This window comes from Callionymus lyra, chromosome 1 (genome assembly GCF_982586985.1).
Source record: "Callionymus lyra chromosome 1, fCalLyr1.hap1.1, whole genome shotgun sequence".
Taxonomy (NCBI): Eukaryota; Metazoa; Chordata; class Actinopteri; order Syngnathiformes; family Callionymidae; genus Callionymus; species Callionymus lyra.
Window position 1 is genome coordinate 27,737,111 of NC_141818.1, and position 23,314 is coordinate 27,760,424.

At 43.2% G+C, this 23,314-nt stretch overlaps 1 protein-coding gene across 2 annotated transcripts; it reads left to right on the top strand.

The window, feature by feature from the left end:
* Window positions 1-1,062: 1,062 nt before the first annotated feature.
* smarca4b (SWI/SNF related BAF chromatin remodeling complex subunit ATPase 4b) lies at window positions 1,063-23,007 on the top strand. Of its 2 annotated transcripts, none has more exons than XM_087799063.1 (33): window positions 1,063-1,287; window positions 1,358-1,490; window positions 2,296-2,814; window positions 2,893-2,991; window positions 4,033-4,288; window positions 4,781-4,907; window positions 4,984-5,157; window positions 5,374-5,547; window positions 5,604-5,777; window positions 5,853-5,900; window positions 6,535-6,665; window positions 6,790-6,847; window positions 6,911-7,020; window positions 7,181-7,328; window positions 7,743-7,906; window positions 7,974-8,040; window positions 15,995-16,105; window positions 16,445-16,687; window positions 16,745-16,858; window positions 16,918-17,025; window positions 17,302-17,388; window positions 17,446-17,492; window positions 17,558-17,724; window positions 18,105-18,268; window positions 18,341-18,601; window positions 18,683-18,760; window positions 19,600-19,818; window positions 19,904-20,166; window positions 20,306-20,414; window positions 20,529-20,630; window positions 20,811-20,943; window positions 21,028-21,167; window positions 22,147-23,007. In XM_087799063.1, the coding sequence occupies exons 1-33, from the start codon at window positions 1,078-1,080 to the stop codon at window positions 22,180-22,182; spliced, it is 4,974 nt and encodes a 1,657-aa protein (XP_087655189.1). In that variant the 5' UTR covers window positions 1,063-1,077; the 3' UTR covers window positions 22,183-23,007. The 2 variants fall into 2 exon arrangements, with proteins under 2 accessions (XP_087655189.1, XP_087655199.1); XM_087799073.1 differs by having other exon boundaries at window positions 19,907-20,166.
* Window positions 23,008-23,314: the final 307 nt, after the last annotated feature.

Sequence of the window (23,314 nt, forward strand, 5' to 3'; positions counted from 1 at the left end):
ATGTTACTTTATCCATTATAATTTCTTAATGTGATGAAAACTGCTTTCGTCTCAGATACTAAGCACCTCTTGTCAAATGTCAGTGGTGAACACAACCTTAAACTCTCTTAGGAGACCTCCCGAGGGATCAATAAAGTTTGATCTATCTAATTTGAAACTAATTTTAAAACATCTCATCACTAGCCTGGATTAGCCATTCTACCACTTACGACATACACTTGTTGTTTTTTATAACACAATGATATTAGTGATCAAATAAAAGGCTTCCATTTCTTTTCCTGTTATTTATACTTTATACTCAGAGAGATGAGAGGTTTTCATTATTATATAAAGGAAATAATAAAAATATAAGATATACCAATATGGTTATAATAAGATATACATGTTGGCTTATTTCTCATTTTACTTTTATTTCAAGTTCTATTGTATTACTTTAGTGGTACAGACACGGTGTAGGCGCATGCGCACCGCGTCCTCGCAGCATTCGGTCATGAGTCGGTGAAGAAGGGGGGTGCTCCGGGCACGGCGGGGAGACAGACCAACGCTTGAAGCCACATCACACCCTAGGGTGAGTAGACTTCTCTCCACGAACGCCGCCTCGTTTCTTAAAGCCGTCCTTGAAGTGGGAACACGCCCACCTACGGTGGTGTCCTCACTGAACCGGCAAGTCAGTCGCACCAACACAGTCCGCCATTGAACCCTTTTTTCAATCTTTCCTAGACTTGTGTCGCAGTCAGGGATGTAGGAGGACGTCATTGGTGCTGGTGCTTCAGGCTTGTGTGTTATGTTTGAGGACATTGCAGGGCTCGCATCTGCAGGTTTGGTGCATCGCAGCAGAATAGAGGGGGTCAATCTCTGACATGGGGGCTAATAAAAGACCACTGCTCAGTTTGATTGTGTCCGCATATTATGACAAGTATCATGGCATATTTGACTTATTATTTTTTAATAAAAGCATTCATTCTACCTTATTGGTAATTATCTGCACCCCAAATAAATGGTGCTCATGGACTAATAATCTGTTCAAAGGTGTGTCTTAAATTATCTTATTCAGGCAGAGCAGGAAGGTCGGGGGTCATGTCCTCATCAGACGCAACGCTGGGAGGCACACCTCGTGCAGGACCTTCACCTGGACCAGGACCTACACCGGGGTCTTTGCTGGGCCCCAGCGCTGGTCCATCTCCTGGTTCTTCTCACAGCATGATGGGTCCCAGTCCTGGTCCTCCAGCCTCTGGACATCCATTAACAGCTGGATACACGGCAGACGCGTTGAACACGTTGCACAAAGTAACGTTGTTGTTCATCAGCAAAGTAACATCATTGACTTGAACCCCAAGTTTGTTCTTTCCTTCTGCAGAACATGGAGGGTCTTCACGAAAAGAGCATAAGTGATGAAAGTCGCTTCAGTCAGATGAAAGGTCCGTCCATGAGACAGGGCGGGCACAGTGGGATGGGACCCCCGCCCAGTCCTCTGGACCAACACTCTCAAGGTGCGAGGTCAACACGTGTGGACGTGAAGACTTGCCGTGGTTGTCACAGTTGTGAAGTACATTTTCATCCACATGTGTCACTTGTGTCCCTTCATCAAACTGAGGATGTCTTAATAAACATGGACTGTGTTTTTATAAATAAATGTATGTCTAAATGATAAGTAAACATGCTTTTATCTGATCTAAAAAATGGCATACTCTGAATCAAAATATATTATGATCAAGGAGGTCATATAAGACTTTTACTAAATGTAAATTACTTTCCTAGATTTCTTTAAAGATAAATTAAATGATGACCAGTCTCTTGCCTTTGACTCTTGAGTCAGCTTTTTATAACTTTTCAAATAGATAAGATCTTTAATGTCACCAAAACTGTATTTCAGCATTCCCTTCATCTATTTGTTTTAGACATTAGTTACTGCTGTATTACATAGGAACCATTATTTAAATGACTGATTAGCAAACATTCACCCTACTTTCAGTTTCAACCCTCAATGTCCTCGTGGTGGTCCCGCTTGTGCTCTCTTTGCTACAACTGGATTAAAGGAGGCTCACACTAAATGAAACTTCAGAATTTCGCATGCGTCTGGTCACTTTATTATCTTTTATCTTTAATACTTGATTGCTTATCTATCTTTTATTTGTATTTTGGTTTCCTTTGGCTCTTGATCCTGAGGGGTAGGACAAGAAGATCTTGTCTCTGTCTGTATGTGATCGTATTGTTTATGTGGTTGTTTTTTTAAATAAATAAAAAAAGAGCTAAATGTAAATGATCTTTATATATTCCATCTTGTTTTGTCTTTAGGTTACCACTCTCCATTAGGTGGATCCGACCATTCTAGTCCGGTCCCTTCCAATGGCCCTCCTTCCGGACCTCTGCTGCCATCATCTTCTTCTTCGTCGTCCTCTGTTGGTCCTGGCTCTGCCTCCACACCTCTTGACGGTTCTAGCGGAGAACAACACATGATGGGATCCAACAACCGTCCTCCTGGCCCTCCCACTTCCGGCTCAGGACCCAGCCCCGGGCCTAGCCTAGGATCAAATGTGTCAAACATGGGATCTGGTATTGAAGTGAGTAGCTTACCTGGACCCGGCGGACCTGGTGTTGCCACGCCCTTCAATCAAAACCAACTGCACCAGCTCAGAGCTCAGATCATGGCTTACAAGATGCTGGCCCGGGGACAGCCTCTACCAGACCATCTTCAGATGGCTGTCCAAGGGAAAAGGCCGATGCCAGGTATGCAGCAGCAGATGTCAAGTCTCGCTCCTGTAGGAGGACCTGTTGGACTAGGGCCAATAGGCTCCAGCTATGGTCGAATACACGGTAAGACTTGCTCGGTGTGTGTCGGAGGGAGGGATGTCATGTCAGCTACAGTTCGACCTTAACATCTCTTCTCTCCAGGAATGATGGGCCCCAATATGCCTCCTCCGGGACCCTCTGGTTCCTCACTTGGGATTCAGGTCCAAAACCCCAATGGACCTCCTAAACCCTGGCCAGAAGGTTGGTTGTAGATCAAAGAAGATGGATGCCCCTGAAAGTCATCCTTCAGAAATAATGGAATTTCTTGGCATTTTGATAAGCAGTGAAACCTAGTTGCCAGTTTGAACAGATATCAGCTTTGATTCCTCAGCTTTATAACATGCCTAATTCAATTGTTTCCATCTCTATATGACTAATATAGACAGCAATGCATTTAGTTTGTGATCCTTGGAGTCATTACAAGCTGAAACCACTCAATTGTAATATTTGGATATGGGCATCTATCATGACTTTTTTCATATTGTGCCCAACAGCGATTGTGTTTTAATTGAAGGTCATTTGTGGTTGTTTTGATCCGCTGAATATATACAGCAAATATAACTCTGAATGAATGTAGTACAACTTGCGGTTGGAAAGTCGTTATCCTAGGAAGTCCAATTATTTGTAAGCAAGTCTGGCCTTACTTTTGTTACATATACACCTACTAAATTGTTCGCCAAAGATTTTTAAGGGAAATTATTTGTTAGTGGATGAGCTATTGATTAATAATTGTAAAGGAATTTTGATAGAATTGACATTTTAACTAAATGCATTCTTTCAATCATGGATATGGGGAAATTGTTCCAGGGATCTTCTGTTATATCTTTTGGTAAAGGTTCTAACGGTTTATTGGCAGATCAGGTTTTGATGTTTAAATAGGTTTTGGAGTAGTTTGGAGAAATAACGTATCAAAACCATTCACTAGCAGTTTTTATTGTCTCCCTTTCATTAGGATAAAATAATGATAATGATTAAGAAACATGATCATATATTTTGAAGTATTGATTTTATTTACAGAAATGTTTCCTCAATTATTGTCAAGAAATTGTGGATCGTATACGATGGTCCTGACCACCACTTTTCATACCTAATATACCCAAGTGTTCTCTAACAGCTACAAACAAAAATAATAGTTGTTTATTTTCTGCTTGTTTGTTACTTTTTTCCCACGACTCTGAATATCTGCTGAGCCACAGCAAGATAGACTGCGTCACACAGTAATGTGTACTGTCATGCTTCTAGGTCCGTTGGTTAACGCAGCAGCGCCCTCTACTGCCGCACAAAAACTGATCCCGCCGCAACCGACTGGTCGTCCCTCCCCTGCTCCACCCTCGGTCCCTCCTGCTGCCTCCCCTGTGATGCCTCCTCAGACCCAGTCGCCTGGCCAACCTCCACAACCTACTCCCATTCCCTACCACACCAAACAGAATCGAATCACACCAATTCAGAAACCCTGTGGCCTTGACCCAGTAGAGATTCTGCAAGAGAGAGAATACAGGTGAAAAGCTCGGTTGAAAGTCTAGATTCAGAAATTCAGTTTTTTTGTTTGTTATTTTTTTATCTATAGTTTCTTATTTCTCAACAGCACCGTCACCACTGGAGATATAAAGAAAAAAGTATTCATTAATTAGTCGGAAAATGTAAGATTTTGAAAGTACTGTTTCATGTTTTTAAATGTGACTAAAAAAATGAAGTTGTAGAGAGTATCTCACAAAACCTATTTAGACCCAAACAATGAATCAAAAACAAAATTAGGCTTCAAGGTGGTCATGTCTTGCGAGAAGATGAAACACTTGCTTTCATTGACATATTAACAATCAGTGGTCGGCAGGATCAGCTAAGAGCAGGTGGAAGTTGTCACAGCCAGGAACAGTGGAAGCTGAGGGACAGAGGAGATTCTTTTTTGATTTATAAAACTAAACATTGTAATGTGCTGTTTCGTCAGAATGTAATGATGCTAATAACCATTACAAATATATTGTTTTTCTAGATTACAAGCTAGAATTACACATCGAATTGCTGAGCTGGAGAACCTGCCGGGGTCTCTGGCAGGAGACTTACGAACCAAAGCTACCATAGAACTTAAAGCATTGCGACTATTGAACTTCCAGAGACAGGTGTGGTATATACGACCACTCAATGTAACTTTTGTTGAAAGACGTGATTTATCAATTTCATATGTGTTTGGTACAGCTGCGCCAGGAAGTTGTGGTGTGCATGCGCCGCGACACGGCTTTAGAAACCGCCCTCGACGCCAAAGCATACAAGAGAAGCAAACGACAAAGTCTGCGTGAAGCTCGCATCACAGAGAAACTAGAGAAGCAGCAGAAGATCGAACAGGAGCGCAAACGTAGGCAGAAGCATCAGGTACAGCAGTGATCCCTGATTGACAGACACTTGACTTGTTGACTTGACAGTCGAGCTTACCACTGAACGACTAGATGAACACACGTCCCATGAGGTCCGTGACAAATGAACACTTAACTGGGTACTTTGAAAGCTTAGTTAAATCTGTATGTTTAAAATAGATGAGACACAAAGTTGTAAACTGAAATGCATAACATCTGATTTCTGTTGTTTTAGGAGTATCTGAACAGCATCCTGCAGCATGCCAAAGACTTCAAGGAGTACCATCGGTCCATCACAGGAAAAATGCAGAAGCTGACCAAATCGGTAGCGACGTACCACGCCAACACTGAGCGGGAGCAGAAGAAGGAGAATGAGCGCATAGAGAAAGAGAGGATGAGGAGGCTTATGGTATGTTGACAATACTCGTCACTTATGAACGCACCATCACTTGCATGTGTCTCCAGGCTGAGGATGAGGAGGGTTACCGAAAACTGATCGACCAGAAGAAGGACAAGCGTCTGGCTTACCTCTTGCAACAGACCGATGAGTACGTGGCCAACCTCACTGAGCTGGTCCGCGCTCACAAGGCTGCACAGGCGCTGAAAGAGAAGAAGAAGAAGAAAAAGAAAAAGAAGAAGGTGAAAACGGCACAGCAGAGAAAAAATGTGGTGTTTCTGCTGCCAGTGTTGCTCAATTGTCATTTTTGGTGGTAGATGGAAAGTGCAGAAGGACCAGCTGCTGCTATGGGACCGGATGGAGAGGTGGGAGAGGTTTGACAAAACAAAACCATGTTTCTTAGATAATAATAATGAGATTATACGTCATAGTAATTCATAGTAACTTTTTTTATACTCCATTGATATAATTGAGATGTATAGGAACTGATTCTGATATATGTCAGATGGTATGATCATCTCATAAATGTTATCTATAATATCGTAAAATTGAAAATGGTTTGACCTCTGGGGGCCCCATGGTCAGTTGAGTTTTAAGGCTCTTCCTTTTAATATTATGCACATATGAAAATACAAAGAGATTCAAATTCAGAATTCTGTCCAACTGGACTAGGCATAAGTATGCTTGAAACATAAATGTCAAACTGGAGTAAACTGCGAATGTAACCTCTTAGGAGATTTTCAACATTTTATTCCATTTATTTAGTATTTAGTAGTATTAGTTTAAGGACAATAATCTCATCACATAAATTAAATGTATTTTTGTATTTCCTTTTTCATAGTCAATCCATTAGTCACGCTTGCAAAACAAACTTTTGTGGTTAGGAAAATGTCTGTTTGAAGGTATATTTCAGCAGCACATTTACTTTTGCTTATATTGTTCATGTTTTCACATTGACTTGAGCTTAAACTAGCCTTGAATGTTTCTGAATCTTCTCAGCCTCTAGACGAGACCAGTCAGATGAGTGACTTGCCCGTGAAGGTCATCCATGTGGACAGTGGGAACATCTTGACTGGGATAGATGCTCCTAAAGCTGGACAACTGGAGACCTGGCTGGAGATGAACCCTGGGTGAGGCTGTTCAAGATGTGGTTGAACAAGAGTTCAATCTGTTAGCCGCATGGTTCTACAGCAATGATCTAAATAGACAGTATCGGTAAAAGAGGAGAGGGTGTTTCAAGACACGTCTTTGCAGATATGAGGTGGCACCTCGCTCTGACAGTGAGGACAGCGAGGAGGAGGAGGAGGAAGAGGCCAGTAGTTCTTCGAAACATTCCTCACTTTGGTTGTGATGTAAAAGTGATGATCTCACACAGGAGGAGGAAGAAGAGCCACAGCCGTCAACAGCTCCAACAGAAGAGAAGAAGAAGATCACAGACCCTGACTGTGAAGACGTCTCCGAGGTGGACGTCCTACACATCATCGAGTTAGTGCACTTTTAAATGTACCAGGATCTGAGAGCTTGTTGTTGTCTTGAAGCTAATGAGGAGGACTATCTTTGGTTTTTACACTTGCACTAGTATTAGCTGCATTTTGTTCTGAGTCATGTGACTGTAGTGACTTGACATACATTGTGGAACACACAGGAACGCGAAGCAGGATGTAGATGATGAATATAGCGGCGCAGCATTCGCCCGAGGCCTCCAGTCGTACTACGCTGTGGCTCACGCCGTCACAGAGAAGGTAGACAAGCAGTCCACTCTGTTGATCAATGGCCAGCTCAAGCAGTATCAGGTAAACATGCACATGCAACCTTTTCTGTGTTGGTACTGGCTACATTATTTTTTATTATTAACATACACCTGTACAAATTGAAGGGCATTACCAATAAAAAGGACAAATACAAGCAAGAAATGATGACAAATTGACAGCGACCTCATGTACAGTAGATGGAGTCCCAGAGTATGTTGCCCAGGTCTGATATAGATGGACTGTAATATTTGAAAACTTGAATGAGAACTAATCCAAAAATACTAGTACAAAATAATGATTATACAGAGAAAGACAACTGTTCATTACTCTGAAGGCTGAGGGAAAGACTTCTGCTTTCGATGTTCTCCTTCCAGAAGTCTGATGTTCCCTTAACATGTTCTGGATCATATACTGTATGTAAATGTAACTGCATGTTTATTCTATTCTTTGCACCAGGTTAAAGGACTTGAGTGGCTAGTCTCTCTGTACAACAACAACCTAAATGGGATCCTGGCAGATGAGATGGGGTTGGGAAAGACCATCCAGACTATTGCCCTCATCACATACCTCATGGAGCACAAAAGACTGAACGGACCCTACCTCATTATCGTACCTCTCTCGTGAGCACAGCTTCTTTAAAATAAAGGTGTTTTAAATGCAAAGTTCATCACTGTTTCTGCCTGGCAGGACTCTTTCTAACTGGGTCTACGAGTTTGACAAGTGGGCACCAACAGTTGTAAAAGTGTCCTACAAGGTGAGGTTCATTTTTTCTGGTGTCTCAAAGGAAAAGATTTTGTGCAGTCTGCAAAATGTCTTAATATGCTTTATTTATTAAATTAGCTTCCATTAATGTAACTAGGTAAGTAACAAACATATTTTATCAAGGGTCTGATGTGAAAAGAGCCAAACTGCCAAAGTAAATCAAGCAAAACCGCACTTTTTCCTTTTCACTTAGCGTATGTTTTGGCCTATGTCTTTAGATGACTTTATTAAGGTTACATTATTACTGCACTCAACCACAGAGGCAAAAAACAAGAAATCCCCTGAGTTAACTTCAGGTTCTATGAATTGGTGCGAAGCCCTCTAACTGCTTCGCTTCTGGTTTACCCTTGAGGCTCTACCTCGACTGAGAAAGCTTATGAACTCACCACCGCACTTCCTCCTACTGAAAACTCAGCCGAGAAAAGGCGTCAGAGGGCTTCGCTCCCCGAACCAAGGGAAGTCGCGGAGAGGGAAAGGCGAAAAATAGCCTGGCCGGCCTCGAGTGGGCCAACGCGTCCACGCCTAGTGGTGGGCAGTCCGAGGCCCTGGACCAAAGAGGAGACTTGAAGTTCTCCTTGGTGGCGAAGAGGTCCGCCACCGGGTGACTGAACCGAGACCAAATCTCGGCCACCACCAACTCGACAGACCCCATTCCCCCTGGATAGCCCCCCTCGACACTCTGTCTGCTACTACTGTATATTCAGCTCGCCCAGCACATGCTGAGCTCTGAGCTCTGAGCCAAATCTTCTTTGCCACACTCAGAAGGGCTGGGGATATGACCCCACCCTGGCGGTGGAGCTGTTTGACAGTACCAGGACATTGGACTGTAAAAGTTGGGGGGGAAAGGTGAAGCAGGACGTTGTGAATTGCTTTCAACTCTAGCCAGTTCATGTGTCTGTACACCGGTCTGTTCCAGACCCCGCTGGCATAAGTCCGACCTGAGGTGCCTCCCCAACCTGTCAGAGATGGGTCTGTGAACACCTGAGTGTGATGAAGGACGCAACCTAGTGGAACTGTCCACCTGAGGTTGGCGAGAGAGTTCCAAAACTGGATTTCTGCAAAGCCAGAGCGGGAAGTAAGTAAGTAAGTAAGTTATGGTTATTTCTAGGTGCACTTTCCTTTCCTTGGTCCCGCTTGGTCTAGCTTGAGAGGACCAAACTATCTCTGGAGCTCCCACATGTGCAGCAAGCCCAGCCGCACCGCCGTGTGAGCTGCTGCCATGAGCCCCAGGAGGGACATAACAGCGCCTGCTGTCGTAACACGAGCAACTGTGTTGTCAGTCTGAGAACGGGCTGGATACGCGTGTCCGGGAGGCTAGAGTTAAGACACCACTTGCTCTCATTGGTTCCAGTGATGCCTCTGCGCACTTGGTGAAGTATTGAAACACCCGACCCTTGTGGGCGAAACGCAAGTATTTCCGATGCCTCTTAACTCGGAACGTGAAATTACGCGTCGGTCAGGGTGATAGATGTCATCCAGTCTCCTGGACTTACACCTGTCAACATCCGAAACAGGCGGGTAGCTATGAACGTGTTTTCTTTGGCACTCGAAAGTACCAGGAGTAAAACCAACTCATCATCTCTGCTGCTGGAACAGGCTCTACCACCACCTTCTGCAGCAGAGTAGAGACCTCGTTTTTTAGGCATTCATTTTTCCTTCTCCACAACGTGTGTCCAGAGAATCCCAGAGAAGCGCAGGTCGTCCCTGTGACTTTCCCGGGATGGGCCGATGATGAAAGGGCATCACAAGAGCTGCGTCTCTTTCTTTTGAATCAACAGAGCATGTCATCAACCTCTACTCTCGTACATAAAATCCGGCTGTGTGGGAAAAACGCGTGAGCACGCATGGAGAACCTCAGACAAGCGTTGTGTGTGTACCCTCTTCCCCCCGGAATTTTCCTTAGCTCCCCGAACATCTCTTAAACGCCAGTCTTTGTTGATAATGCTGTGGGGGAAGGAACAACCTCTGGTCAACATAGACATGTTCAGTCTATTTTCACTCACCTCATCAGGACGTCTCATTCCGGAAGCGGAAGTAAACACAGCTGACTGAACTGGCCTCTTGGATATCCGTTTGTTTGGAAATAAATCAAATGTGGTTGAAGTCTGTCCCTCATCCGTGTGGAAAGACTTTATAACAACTGTTATTGCAGTCTCGGCATGACCCGGACGAAGGCCTTTAAAACCGCCTTTGAACCCCGTATTGAGAGAAAGCAATCGCCGTCTATGAACAGGAGCACGTTAGCTTAGCTTTAGTGGCGAAAGCTTCTAATGACACCTGAGAATATGTTACTCTCAAAGGCGGAACTACTTACAACACTACTAACATCACTCTCAGAACAAATCCCAGAAACGTCATGCGTTCTATCATTTTTATTCGCATAAACGAAGGAGTAGGGAGCCCCTGGAAAGATGCCTTGCCGCCTCTGCTGTGCGATTGTTGCTGCTGATGAGGCGGTCGCCGAACCTGCTGCAGCTGCTGCCGGTGCTGACTTCCTGTCCGCTGCCTCCACAGGAAGACAAATTAGGATTTCTCTCAATGGGGGATCGTGGCACAGGGAACTTGAAAGAACAATTTGGCCGGAAAGGATGACCCCCTGGGCAGGAAATTTGCCTTAAATATAGCGATGTTTCTACAGTTCGGGACCAGTCTGCCCGGGGCTATTGATCTGTACAGTCTCCGGGAGATCGTGGGTCCGGCCGATCGTAATTGAAAGCTTATTACGTGTTTTGATCCTTTTACCATGCAGATGATTCCGGAGCTGCACTGACTCCTGATGCAACGCCTCCTAGCAAGCCACGATCTGCCGGGGCTCCGTACCAAAAAGATAGTCCTGCGCTGTGGCAAATGCCGGTGGCCCAGCTGTCCAGCGTAGCCGAGTCTCCCTCCCAGGATCTTATATGCCTGCGACATCCGTAGGAGAGCGGCCACAGAGTCCTTGACCTCTCCCACATCTGCTGGTCCCAGCTCATCACATTGGGACGTGAGCTTATCGAGCTCACCGCATAGGAGAGCCATGTTGTTTGCGAGGCACGCCACCTGCATCCCCCCGTATATGCTATTTAACAACGTCACCGTCAACCAATCTTCAGCTCAAGGCAGAGCTACAGGTGGCCTGGCCAGAGCTGAGCTCCAGGATCGAGGGCGGCTCGCACTGCATCCAAGGGTTCCGGGACCCCGCGCCTCCAGTCCACCCCATCCACACAGCAGTAGGACCCGTAGGTTGCTACGGGAGGCTCCACAGCCATGGAAGAGACGGTAGTCTCAGATCTCATCCATCTTTGGGCAGACCAAATCCGAATTTGCAGTTTTGCCATTTTTCTTTTATTCTTCCTTTTCTGCTGAACTTCGCCTTATCCTCCTGATTTTGGCTATGTCAGCTCACATCCAGGCCACGTACTCACAAATTGTGGAGATGTCAGTCCACATTCTAACCATAGCATAGAGTAGTTGTGTTGGCCGCCCTCGCGCCGGTTTGCTCGGCAGCAATCTTTCTTGTTTTCAGATATAGAGCGAAGATCCCAAATCCCAGGACGTTCATTGTTCATGAATGAAAATACGTACACCTCCTCGACATCCTCCACATCCAATGCAGCAAGGCACAGGACTCTCCACTTTTCCTAACCATCCAGGGTGTAACCGGACATGAAGATGTAGGCTCACCAGAACCTGCACGCCTTGTTGAAAACACTGTCAATGGCATTCAGTGACCAGCTTAGTAACTCCATCGTGAACCGTGTGGATTTACAGGACTCTCAGACGGGCTTTTCTGACACAGTAGTGTCACAGTCTATTAAACCCAGTTTATCTTGACTTTCATGAAACACATCATGTAACATCCTGTCATGTACAAACTGTCTCAGGTTTCTCAGGCTCAACTCATTGTTTAGTTACAGAATATTATTTTGCTATCCTCTCATGCCTTCTCAACATCGTGTCTGATTTGCGTCTCTGACCTTTATCAGCCATCGAGTATCATTCTGTATCGGTCAATGGTTGAATTTTTTTACTTTTTCTTGAAGACATTAAGTGTTGCTGAATGTTTGACATCCTTTTCTAGTACATCCCATTGTTTAACACCTGTGATCAATATGGAAAGGATTTTAAAGTAGTCAGTATCTTTTGTCTGAAATTCATATTTCCTGTTAAGATTCTGTTTATTTTCTTTGTCATGAAAGATCCTTTGCACGTTACGAGGGAGGCTTTTTTTTGCGGCCTTGTACATCATTTGTACAGTGTGATAATTTATCAAGTCATTTAAAATGTTGGATTTGATATATAATTGACTTGTGTGTGCCCTGTAGCTTGCATAATGTAAGAATCTCAAAGCTCTTTTTTGAAGTATTTGCAAGGAGTGTTTGGTAAACTTGTATGTATTACCCCAGATTTCAGTGCAGTATTGGTGGTGTGGAGAAATTAGTGCACAATACAAAAATGGAGAGATTTTTGTTTAATATTTTCTGTGCCTTCCATAATATGGAGACGCTTCTGGCCAACTTACTTTTTAAATGTCTGATGTGTGGCTTCCAAATTAACATTTCATCAATTATAGCTCCCAGTACTTTATTCTCACAGACCCTTTCAATATTCACTCCATTTACTTGAATGTTGACACTTTTGTTGAATCCTTTTTTCCCGTATAACATGCATAGTTTTTTCCTAGATTTAATTATAATTTATTTATATTAAGCCACACATGAAGCTTGGCCATTACCTGATTTATTGTTTCCATGAGTTGGTTCAAGTTACTCCCACAACAGAAAATATTGGTATCATCCACAAATAGTATTAATTTCAGAATAATTTAAACTTTGCATATATCATTTATGTATAGTATAAAAGGTTTTGACCCCAGAACCGAAATTTGTTGGACACCACTGACTATGTCCAAACAGGTTGATGTATTGTCACCTATTTTAACATATTGGGATCTCTTGTGTAAGTAGCTCTTGAGCCAATAATGCCATACCTATATAGTTTAGCTATTAAAATATCATGGTTAATGGTGTCAAATGCTATTTTCAGGTTTATGAAAATTCCTATTGAGTATAGTATTTTGTCGATGGCGTCGGTTATAATTTCCACAGATTCAGATTTAGATTTAGAGATAGGGCAGTCGAGTGATTCCTTCTGAATCCATACCGGCTGCCATAAATCAATTTGTTTTTGTTGATGAAATCTTGTAGCCTATTGTTAAATAGCTTCTCTAGTATTTTTGACAGTTGTGGCAGTATTGAGATTGGTCTGTAGTTGGTAAACCCATGTGTATCCCCATTCTTGTGGAATAACTTTGTCCGCTTTCATTTTGGTGGGAAATGTCCCAGTTTGGAATGAGAGATTGAAATTGTAAGTTAGCGGCGCAATGATACCAGGTAAGAACTTTTTAATCAGTTTCATTATCATTAATTTCAGTGGATGTTTTTGCTGCACATTTGTTGACCAGGTGTCTAATCTTGTGTCCTTCACTGGAGTGAGAAACATGGAGCTTGGATTCATAGATAGATTGATGGAACTTTATTGATCCCTCTGGAGGTCTCCTTTAGGAAATTGTTTATCCAGCACACAGCAACATAGATCAAAGAAAATACAAAGGATACAAAGGTTAACATGGAACAGAATCATCTTTTCACTCCTACCCCCAAACTCAGAATTATACAATCTTATGGCTTGAGGAACGAATAAGTCCCTGAGTCTATTAGTGTTGCATCTGGGAAGGAGCATTCGTGCACTTCATCTGCTTCTCTGCTCACTGAGTGTTCAGAGGATGACTGTCATTATCCATGATGGACAGTAGTTTGTCCAGTGATCTCCTCTCTGCAACTGTCACTAGTGAGTCCAGCTTCATTCCCACCACAGAGCCAGCCCTTCTGGTCAACCTGTCCAACAGGTTGACACCCCTCTTGGACACATTCTCACCCCAACACACCACAGCATAGAACAGGACACTGGCCACCACAGACTGGTAGAACATGCAGAGGAGTTTCCTGCAGATGTTAAATGATCAGAGCCTCCTCAGAAAGTACAGTCTACTCTGAACTTTCTTATACACATGGTCAGTGTTGCAGTACCAGTCCATTTTACTGTCTAGCCACACACCAAGGTACATATAGTTGTCGACTATCTCCACCTCATCACCTCTAAAGCACACTGGATGTGGCTTTGTCCTTGACCTCCCAGAGTCCAAGACCAGCTCCTTTTTCTTTGAGGTGTTCAGCTGCAAGTGGTTCCTCTCACTCCAGTCCACAAAGTCACTTATCAGACTTCTGTACTCGTCCTTGCTGATGTCCCTGATGCATCCATTAATGGCAGTGTCGTCAGCATACTTCTGGACTAGACTCAGCTCTGAGTTGTAGCAGAAGTCTGAAGTGTAGATGGTGAAGAGGAGAGGGGCCTGTCCCCTGAGGTGCTCCTGTATTACACACCACAGTGTGAGACGGGAAGTCCTTCAGCCTGACATACTGTGGTTGATCAGTAAGATAGTCCAAAATCCAGAATACCAGGCCAGGGTCCACATGCATCTTTGTTAGTTTGTCCTGCAGCAGAGTGGGCTGGATGATGTTAAAGGCACTAGAAAAGTCAAGGAACAGGATCCTCAGTGAGCCACTCCCTTTATCCAGGTGGGAGTAGGTGCGATGCAGGAGGTGAAAGATGGCATCTTCTACATCAACCGCGGGCAGGTAGGCAAACAGCAGGGGTCTTGCGCGTGCTGGACTTGTGGCCTGAGATGTTTGAGGACCAGCTACTCCAGTGTCTTCATCAGCTGTGAAGTAAGTGCCACTGTCTGTAATCGTTCAGCTCGCTGAGCCGGATCTTTTTCAGGACTGGAACGATACAGGAAGTCTTCCACAGGGTTGGCACTTTCCCCAGCTGAAGACTGAGGTTGAAGACATGCTGGAGCGGCTCAGCTAGTTCACGCAGCGCAGGTCTTTAGCAGTCGAGCAGACACGTTGTCAGGACCAGCAGCCTTCCCTGGACGAATCCTCCGAAGTACATCATGTACCTGGAATGAGGTGAAGTTGGGAAACGGTTGTCTGGAGCTGAAGGGGGCACAAGAAGGTTCGATAGGTTCTGAGGCGGGCAGCAGTGAGGGTGAGGTGACCTGCTCAAAACTGTTGAAAAAGTTGTTTAGACTGTTTGCCTCCTCCACCGTGTGCACTGCACACCATCCCAGACCTGATCCCAGATGGTTGTATCAAAGTGGTCCCAGTGTAGGGGTGAGACCAGAATATCCTTGGCTTGCTCCGGCCAGATGTTCATAAAAATTAATTGTATCTGTTTTATGATTTCTGGCTTCTCTTCCTACATGTTGTTGTACTTGAGGTAGGGGGGGTAACTTGGTTTTGAGCGTTTACTGTCAGTAACATCATTTAAAATATCCCATTAGTATGACTCATGTTTTCTGCTAATAAATTGCTGTGGTATTCTTTCTTGTGTTTATTTAGGATACTGTTTAGTTTGTTTCTGTACCTTTTGTATCTTATTTCTGACTGGATCGTCCTAGATTTTATGAACGTATCATAATGTCTTGCATATAACAGTTTTAGAATTGTATCAATGCTGCTATTGTTTGTCTACTTCATGTGTAAGGAAGGAATTTGGGGAGTTTTCTCTGTGTCAGGAACTAGACTGAATATAAACCACCCGTGACCTTGAGGGTAGAAATCATCCAAGTGTGTTATTGTATGGAACCTTTGGAACAAATAATTGACGGCTTGTGCAAGTTGGGATGGGTCATAAAATAGTAAACTGACATGTCATTCTTTCGGAAAGGAAAATTGTTTAAAGCGTTAAGTCAGTTTTTAATCTGACAAGAAGAAAGGATTTAGATAAACTGGCAAAGATATCAGATGAAACATGAAGCTACCTGGAATGCATTATCCTCCAATGATGACTTATTCCAGACCAGACTGAATATTTTTATATGTTTTTCTTCTGTTGGGCTCCAGGGCTCACCTGCTGCCAGGAGAGCCTTCGTCCCTCAGCTGCGAAGTGGAAAGTTCAATGTTTTGCTCACCACTTATGAGTACATCATTAAGGACAAACAGGTGTTGGCAAAGGTGAGTCCAACGCTCAATAGAAAGTTAACTTTTATCTGGTGTTTGCTCCTTTATTGCTACTTCTCACAAACATCCCCAGCGCTCAGAGCTGCTTCTCAGTGTTCTAGGTGCAGCCAAACTTGACTAAATGTACTCTGGTCCTTTCGTTGTCTTCTTTAACATCATGCTGCTGTGCTCTCAGTTAGACCACTAGACCATGCTGCACGTTCTTCATCTCCTGCCTCTAGATTTTAGGTTCGAGCAGAGACATGAGGAACATTTGGGCTGAAGATCCCGATCAGGGACTGGATTCGTGGCTCTCATGCAGTTTCTCTTCTATTGTCACATGATTCCTGCTAGATCCGCTGGAAGTACATGATTGTGGACGAAGGCCACAGGATGAAAAACCATCACTGTAAGCTGACTCAAGTCTTGAACACACACTACCTGGCACCAAGGCGGGTTCTGCTGACGGGGACGCCTCTGCAGAACAAGCTACCGGAGCTGTGGGCGCTCCTCAACTTCCTCCTACCCACCATCTTCAAAAGTTGCAGCACGTTTGAGCAGTGGTTCAATGCTCCTTTCGCCATGACAGGAGAGAAGGTTGGACACTACACAACATTCACCCTCAACATTACTCACAGCTTCTTGTTTACTCAGGTGGACCTGAATGAGGAAGAGACTATCTTGATCATCCGTCGTCTCCATAAAGTGCTTCGTCCATTCCTGCTGCGCAGACTCAAGAAGGAAGTGGAGGCTCAGCTTCCAGAGAAGGCACATGAAGGCATCATCAAATCGACCACCTCGATAGTGACAACTTTTATTTTGTGTAGGTGGAATACGTGATCAAGTGCGACATGTCGTCTCTTCAGAGGGTTCTGTACCGACACATGCAGGCCAAGGGGGTCCTGTTGACCGACGGATCAGAGAAAGACAAGAAGGTTAATATTGTTTCACAAGTTAAAGCAGCACTACATACATCATTTCTTCCACTTGACTGTAATGATAGTTTATTGACTCAGTATAACTCTCTTTCCAAATATTTTAACAATGTTATTCTCTATGTGACTTTTCCTTGACGATTAGTGAGCAGCAAACTTCTTAACAGCAGTGACAGAGAGATTCACCTACATCATCATCGAACCATAAATAAATAAAAGCGGTTCTGAGGCTCAGTTAATTTGTTTACAGTGTCACCACTGTGTTCTCTGTTGTAGGGAAAAGGCGGGACAAAGACACTGATGAACACCATCATGCAGTTGAGGAAAATCTGTAACCACCCGTACATGTTTCAGCAGATAGAGGTAAACTGTCAACAATAACCGGTGACGTTGTTGAAGGACACTCGATTATGTCTGCAGGAGTCCTTCTCAGAGCATCTTGGCTTCTCTGGTGGAATAGTGCAGGGGTGAGTGCTGCATGGATGGAAAATCATATGTCAGTAATCTGTGCTGAGTTCTCTCCGCCTCTTAGCGCGGACTTGTACCGAGCGTCAGGAAAGTTTGAGGTGCTGGATCGAATTCTCCCAAAGTTGAATGTCACGAACCATAAAGTGCTGCTGTTCTGCCAGATGACATCACTCATGACCATCATGGAGGACTACTTTGCCTACCGCAGCTTTAAATATCTCCGTCTGGATGGTAAACATAGTTGTGTTGTACTCGCAAATCTAAATTGATTTTAAACATCATTGTTTTTTACAAACAAATATTTATTGACTTTCATTTTCTAGTTGTTGTGAGTTAGGCTAAGATGCTGTGGTTTCATTAGAATAGAACAGAATCTCTTCATTGTCAAAGTAGAAGATTGTTGGGAAAGTGCTGTACAAAGAAAAACAGTTTCCATAAACAATTCAATAGAGTATGAAAAATGATATTTAAAATAAAAACAAATATAATTGGAAATAATTAAAATAATAATAGAAAATATTTACAACCAAAATACCATTAAATATACCAATATTTAACAGTGCAATTAGTTCCTTTGCCCTTTTAATTGTCATCCTCCGTTCCACTGTCAGGCACAACGAAGGCCGAAGACAGAGGGATGCTTCTTAAGACCTTCAACGATCCAGAATCCGACTACTTTATCTTCCTTTTAAGTACTAGAGCTGGTGGTCTGGGCCTTAATCTGCAGTCAGCCGACACCGTTGTGATATTCGACTCTGACTGGAACCCTCACCAGGTCAGCTTTTCTTACCGAACTCAGTAGGATTGAGATGTCATGTTTCACTTCTCGTTTTAAAATGGATCATAGGATCTGCAGGCCCAAGACCGAGCTCATCGCATCGGCCAACAGAATGAGGTGCGCGTGCTGCGTCTCTGCACGGTCAACAGCGTGGAGGAGAAAATCCTGGCTGCTGCCAAGTACAAGCTCAACGTGGACCAGAAAGTCATTCAGGCTGGCATGTTTGACCAGAAGTCCTCTAGCCACGAGCGAAGGGCCTTCTTGCAGGCCATTCTAGAGCATGAGGAGCAAGATGAGGTCTGGGGTCAGGAAGTGTGTATCCGCATCAATGTGAGTTCGACCACCTGCAACACACAATGAATATAAGTACACATTTTTATACTCTCTTTACCAATGTTTACTTGTATTCAGGAGGAGGACGAGGTGCCAGACGACGAGACGGTCAACCAGATGATTGCTAGAAGTGAAGAGGAGTTTGACCAGTTCATGGTGAGCATGTGTGTATGTGGTTAAAACTGGCGATCTCAAGATCAAGAATGTGTTCAGCCAATAATGCAATAAGTGGCTACTGATGATTTCAGAGCATAAGGGAGAAATAAAGCTGAATTTACCATAAATACAACAGCCTGGTATGCGAAGATAAAGTACACAAACTTAAAACTCCGGACATTTCAGGATTTCCACCAGACAGACACAGCAAAAAGAGGACTTTTGGGTAAAAGAGGATGGTCAATCTATATCCTAAAATTGAGAAACACATGCAGCAGTTGTGAGCTTGTATTTATAATAACGTGAATCCAACATGCGTTATTTGATCGACGGTTAACTTAAATCAAAGTATTTGACTCAAAGGTGAACTTAACTGATCTCGCAAAGCCTCGAGCCAGCGCCACTTTCCCCCTTCTCCAGTTTTACTGTCAGTGACACTGAAAATATGAATGCAAAAAAATATAAATAATGCTTGAACAAAATAAAAAATGGAGTAAGACTTTTGTTTAATGAACCAGCAACACAATAGGACACTAAGAGATGTGTTCTACCATTTGAGCTATGAGGTTCTGCTGTCGTAAGGGACAAGAGATGGATTGGTGAATGTACCGTAAATACAGTGGTCTGTGATTCTATTCAGAACTTTTTTTTTGGATACATAACATTTTTTTCTTCCAATTAATCTTAATGATACTTTATCGATCATGATGGATCATGCTGCCCCCCCCCCAAAAAAAAAACGTTGCTAGAAACTGCCACTGGTTTAGGCAACAGTTTCGTGCAACTGGTCTGCTGCTAACAAAACCTTCAAAGTGAAATTTAAAAATTTGAATCCTTAGCGTATGGACTTGGACCGTAGGCGCGAGGATGCTCGTAACCCCCGGCGTAAACCACGACTAATGGAGGAGGACGAGCTCCCTACTTGGATCATGAAGGACGATGCCGAGGTGGAGCGCTTGACATGTGAGGAAGAAGAGGAGAAGATGTTTGGTCGAGGTTCCCGCAATCGAAAGGAGGTGGACTACAGCGACTCCCTTACTGAGAAGCAGTGGCTAAAGGTTTGTTGTATAAGCCGATCGAGGATCACTCCTGCCGGGTCGTCCTCTCTCTATCGTCTTTAAGTTGCCTGATTTCTTTTTGGAGCAGGCAATTGAAGAAGGCACATTGGACGAGGTAGAAGAAGAGGTCCGCCACAAGAAGACGACACGCAAAAGAAAGCGAGGCCGAGAGATGGACCTCCCTGCACCTTCCTCATCAAGGGGCCGAGCTGCTCTCGAGAAAGATGACGATGGAAAGAGGCAGCGGAAAAGAGGGAGACCACCCACCGAAAAACTTTCTCCAAATCCACCTGGTCTCACAAAGAAAATGAGAAAAATAGTGGACGCCATGATAAAGTATAAAGACAGGTAATATCTGCCATAAACAATGATGGATCGTTAATAATATTTACACAACCAAAGATAACATCAAAGACCATTCAATAATGAATAGATCCAGTGTCAGAGGATTTCAATCTAAACTTGAAGCTTGTTTGTTTCCCTGCAGTGCCAGTGGACGTCAGCTGAGTGAGGTTTTTATTCAACTTCCATCTCGTAAAGAGCTTCCAGAGTACTACGAGCTCATTCGCAAGCCTGTGGACTTCAGGAAGATCAAGGTACGTTCACAGATGCTGAATCAATTATAATCTAATGATAATATTATTTATTATTATAGACACATCCTTTCGCAGGCATAAACATTTAAACGCAGTTCTCCTTTTCACCACTAGGAGAGGATTCGTAATCATCGCTATCGCAGTTTCGGCGACCTGGAGAGAGACGTCATGCTGCTTTTCCAAAACGCCCAAACTTTTAACTTGGAGGGATCACTGGTGAGATAAAGGATTTCTGCTGCAGCATTTTAAGCATTAAAACCTTAATCACTTTTTTTCAAGTGGCCATGTTTACTCAACATTTTAACAACTTCAAATAAGACAAATGGCCACAAGATAACTTCCACAATATTAACTTTGTCAGCATCAACAGAGCTTCTTCTTGTGTGCTGTGTGCAGATATATGAAGACTCCATCGTGCTTCAGTCTGTGTTCACCAGCTTGAGGCAGAAGGTGGAGAACGAGGAAGAGAGTGAGGGTGAGGAGAGCGAGGAAGAGGAAGACGAGCTGGATGAAGGTTCAGAGTCTGAGTGTAAGCCAGGATACACTGGGGAGTAGTGATCATCGCAAGACTCACCTCAGCCACACGTTTCTTTGTCGTTTTTGCTGTGATCAGCACGATCTGTGAAGGTGAAGATTCGTCTCGGCAAGAAGGAGAAACCTGGAGATCGAGGGAAGGGGCGGAGTCGACGTGGGGGGCGCACTAGAGCCAAACCTGTTGTTAGTGACGATGACTCCGATGAAGAACAAGAAGAGGTATCCATGACACTCTGATATGTGAAGATCTTTGGATTGTTATCGTTTTATCTCATAAACTAGACTGAAATTAAGCATATTTTTAAGTCAGGCCTGCAGGGGGCGCACTTTATTGAGTTTCTGTACGGGTTGGCCATCCCTGTTAGCTGGACAATAGTTATGTCTTGTTGGAGTAACAGGCAGAAATGCATGTCCATATAACAGTCAATTCTCATTTTTATAAAGACACGCAACACAAATCTAATAGCATATCTGTAACACCCCTCTTGTAATAAAGCCATAAAAATCATGAAAAAAAAAAAACTATGTTATATGCATGTTTGGAGCAGAAGCTACATAGGAGCTTAAAATATACTTATTTATATCTTATGTATATATTTATATATATTATCAAATTTAAATTTTGGGTTAACTATCCCTTTACCTCAAATGAACAAAAGTGGAAGAACCTGAGGATTACTTGAGTAAATGAAAAATTCAACATACAACTTTGATATTGAAAAGCTGAGAGAAGGTCGATTTTTTTAAACTATGAAACTATTAAATATTTATTCTGGTGAACTCAAATGTAACTAAACTACTTGCAATTTAAAAAACAATTTGCTATGTGATATGCATTACGTGTCTGCTCTACACTGTGTGAGCAGTGATGCAGGTTTTTGTTCCAACCAATCAAAAGGACTCCTTTTAACCCAATCAGGAGTCTTCAGACTGTAATCATTTGACTGTCAGTCTGGTGTTGCTCGTTTCAGCTGAAACCTCATTGGTTAAACTGCACATGCTTGGTCGGTTGGAACAAAAACCTGCACCACCCCGGCCCTTTGAGGACCGGTTTCGATACCCCTGACTTTAACACTTTTAAAATCTCATAGATGAATAATGTTTTTATTAGATACACTTCCAGAAATAATTTGAGAATCTTCAATAATTATGCCTTAAGAGTCATCAAGTGATTTTTGCTGTGATTCATCTCCTCTAGGAGCGATCTCTCAGTGCTTCTGGCGAAGACTCCTGAGCTGCTGGGAGGACAGCCTTGAAGCGACACGCTACGTTGCACAACATCAGAAGTAAACCACCAACTGTCTCCTCCATCAGTCTTCAGTCAAATCAGTGTGAAAACAAGCAAAAATCCAAAAGTACAGTCAGCAGAAAAGATGCAGCCCGGGTCTTTTTGAGAGCCCAACCTCACTCACACATTGACTTGTAAATGTATCAACCAACTGTTTCAGACTGTGGGAGGACGTGGAGGAGTATCCCGGAGGATACAAATGCAAGCACAGATTGAAGCACATCTGAACTCCCCCGACATTGACTGACCCTGCATTGAATCATTGAATGTAAACTAAGAATTATTTAATGACGCCCTGTGTTCATGTTTCACCTTTCTGTTGGTTTCTGTACGTTTAGACCACCGGGTGTTTCCTCAGAAGCTCTTGAGCTACGCGTGGAAGATATTTGCCTGAGGTTTGATGGAGGATTGAAAACCACCTGCTGCAAAACTTCTGTCACTTAGTTACTCTTCTTTCGACTGCTTCCTCCTCTGTTGTTATGGTGTGCACAGATTTCTTAAATTACAACTTGTTGTTCTATATTAGCGCTTTTATGGTTTTAGTTAAAAGATAGAAGACATGAGGGTCTCGTGGTGACTTGTGGCTGACTGGTGTTTGATATTCCATATAGACTCATTAGGATTGCAAAGTTGTCTAAAAGCAAACCTGAACTTCACATACTATGTTTGGTAGCTGAAGTCAAGAACCAAGGCATCAATGTACTTCTCCTCAACGTGTTCTGTTTGTTATGTTGCTGCAATTGACGTAACAATAAATAACAATGAATGTGAGGTGCCTTTTTCTCTTAACCTGCTGTTCTCACTTCGAATAATGCAATCCTTGAACACAAAAAATATAACATTTTGTCAGAAATTAAAGACATTAATGAAGCACTTGACGATGTATAGGATGTAGATAAAGCATTCCTGAAATACTTTCAATGGCCTAATTCCCTTCTTAAACTACTGGCACGAGATGCTCACATGGCGGGACAGGAGCAGCAGCTTTAATCACGGCTGAGGCCAATCTTGACCTTAGAAAACTCATTTAAAAACTCATTTTTTAAATCACTGCTGTATCATATTTAATTCACTATTG

Excerpts from the sequence above, each read along its gene's own strand:
- smarca4b (XM_087799063.1), top strand. The coding sequence starts at position 1,078 with ATGTCCTCATCAGACGCAACGCTGGGAGGCACACCTCGTGCAGGACCT. Across the intron at positions 1,491-2,295 it reads TCTGGACCAACACTCTCAAG|GTTACCACTCTCCATTAGGT; the intron begins GTGCGAGGTCAA and ends TTTTGTCTTTAG. Across the intron at positions 16,106-16,444 it reads ACAAACAGGTGTTGGCAAAG|ATCCGCTGGAAGTACATGAT; the intron begins GTGAGTCCAACG and ends GATTCCTGCTAG.